The sequence below is a fragment of the Austrofundulus limnaeus genome, unplaced genomic scaffold (genome assembly GCF_001266775.1).
Source record: "Austrofundulus limnaeus strain Quisiro unplaced genomic scaffold, Austrofundulus_limnaeus-1.0 Scaffold686, whole genome shotgun sequence".
NCBI lineage: Eukaryota > Metazoa > Chordata > Actinopteri > Cyprinodontiformes > Rivulidae > Austrofundulus > Austrofundulus limnaeus.
The window spans coordinates 196342-198635 of NW_013953088.1; the positions used below are offsets into that span (position 1 = coordinate 196342).

The window sequence follows — 2294 nt, forward strand, 5'->3', positions numbered from 1 at the left end:
GTGGAATTTACGCAGCTCATTTACACACTTTTCCTGAAGATAGAAGAGTTTGTTGAATTGACGTGACATGTTCGTACGAACCCTTTGCACGAACAAAAGTAAGAGAAATTTAGGATAAGAATACGAACATGTTCTTGCATGAGGCCCATTGTTCAGGCTGACAGTGCAAAAATAAGAAAACAAAAAGTAGATTATTCAGTCTATAGAGCTATACAAAACAGTAACTATTTGTATTATTTTGTGAGTCAGCAGAATATCTCACGAACATCTGGACAAGAGTTTAATCAAATTCTCAGAAAGCAACCAATGAACGTGTTTAAAACTGATTTATTTTTGGAGTCAATCTAATTCAGGATGGCTGCACAGCTAATCAACATACGAAAACACAAAAATATCAATAACTCAGACATTGTAGTAGCAAAAAGAAATCCCAAAAACATAATGTGTGCTAACAAATCACATAAAATCTTTGCTTAAAACATTGGGGGACATTCAGTCCTTCAACGAATCCTTCCTTAATTTATTTATTAAAGACTGCAAACACATAAATGTGAGCTATCAATCAGAAATAGYGATAAATATTTAATTTCATTGCCCAGTTTCTTTCCATTAGTTACTGTATCGACTGAAACACTCCTGATTTTAGCTTCACTGGCAGCTGTAAATGTTTTTTTCATATTTATTTCACTTACTTGAGTTGCTGAAGCCACGTTAGTATGCGCTTCATATCGTCATTGATGGTCTTTTCAATGTCATCCAGCATGGACTGATCTACAGGGAGAAGAAACCAAGATTTCAAGTTTACAGCTGAAAACGTGTTAGAATAAAAACCTGATTTATGGTTTAGGTTTTAAAACAATATCAACAAATTAATAACTCAAGAACCAACTTACTGTATTTATTCATGTTTAATACTAGAAATTTAACCCTATAAATCATCCATAAAGTTGGGGTGGGTGGTAGTTTTGTACATGCGTTATTGATGATTAGATTTTTTTATGCTTTTTAAGCTAAAAATATGATGATCGTATTATACATGAATAAATACGGTAANATGCGTTATTGATGATTAGATTTTTTTATGCTTTAGATTATATTATACATGAGATCGTATTATACATGAATAAATACRGTAATTAACAGAAAAATAAAAGTGTTTTAAGTGAATTAACGCTCCCACTTTACCTAATCCATACAGCATGGGTTGAAACATGCCAGAGTGAAGGTCTACAAAAATGTGCAGACACTCTGAACGACCGCAAGGCTCAAGTATTGGAATAACGAGAGTGGGCAGAGCAGTTTCAATGAAAGCTGGGAACAAAACAAAAACACATAAATATAACTTCAACTGCTAAGAAGCAGTGATCTTGACATCAAAGGACAGAAGCAGAATATGGGATTTGTAAAAACTAAAATCTAAAAGCTAAGAAGTATTTTAAAAAATGTACTTCACCAAAGTTTAAGTACAAAAATAAGATCATTTATTTTCAAGGACTGCAGTTGATAAATTAGATCTGGACTTTTAAAAGCTTTGCAGATCATAAAGCTTAGTATGYGTTATACATTCTTAGTACGTGTTATATTATTTCTGTCAATATTCATCCTCCTTGATCTGAGCTCTGCCTTTGACACCATCTCTCATCCTATCCTCATTGACAGACTAACCTCTACTGGCATCTCAGACACCCCACTGGACTGGTTTAAATCATATCTTTCTGACCGCACTCAGTTCATTCAGCTCAAGTCCTTCTRTTCCCAGTCKTCACCCATCTCCACCGGTGTTCCCCAAGGTTCTGTACTCGGGACTCTACTTTTCATAATCTATCTGCTCCCGCTTGGCCACATCTTCTGTAAATTTGTTGTTCATTTCCACTCTTATGCTGACGACACTCAGCTCTACATTTCGACAAAACCGAACTCCACCTTATCATCTTCAACTCTTACCGACTGCCTCAGTGAGCTCAACAACTGGTTCTCTAACAATTTCCTCCAACTAAACCATAAGAAAACTGAACTCCTCCTTGTTGGGACAAAAAACTCCATTTCCTTTTTTTTTTGTGTCACTTCAGTAGGAAACTGAAGTTTCCTACTTTAGTTTATCTAGTTTATTTATTTCTTCATCATCAGTGACTTTTTTTTTAAGTGACGAGAAAATAGAGACAGAGAGAAAAACAGAGAGAAGTAATTAGAAAGATAGAAAGATTGAAATTGCGATTAGAAGTATATTAAATATACAGTGGTTTGCAAAAGTATTCATACCCCTTGAACTTTTCCATATTTTGTCACATTACAAC

At 34.4% G+C, this 2294-nt stretch overlaps 1 protein-coding gene across 2 annotated transcripts in view; it reads right to left on the reverse strand.

Annotated features, from left to right (window-relative positions):
• Window positions 1-2294, reverse strand: part of med14 (mediator complex subunit 14) — a 26329-nt gene that overhangs the window by 13699 nt on the left and 10336 nt on the right. For both annotated transcript variants that reach the window (XM_014027808.1, XM_014027807.1), the window contains exons 11-12: window positions 1186-1311; window positions 693-771 (exon numbers count right to left, since the gene is read on the reverse strand). In XM_014027808.1, the coding sequence (XP_013883262.1) occupies window positions 693-771; window positions 1186-1311 (205 nt within the window). The remainder of the gene's footprint in view (window positions 1-692; window positions 772-1185; window positions 1312-2294) is intronic.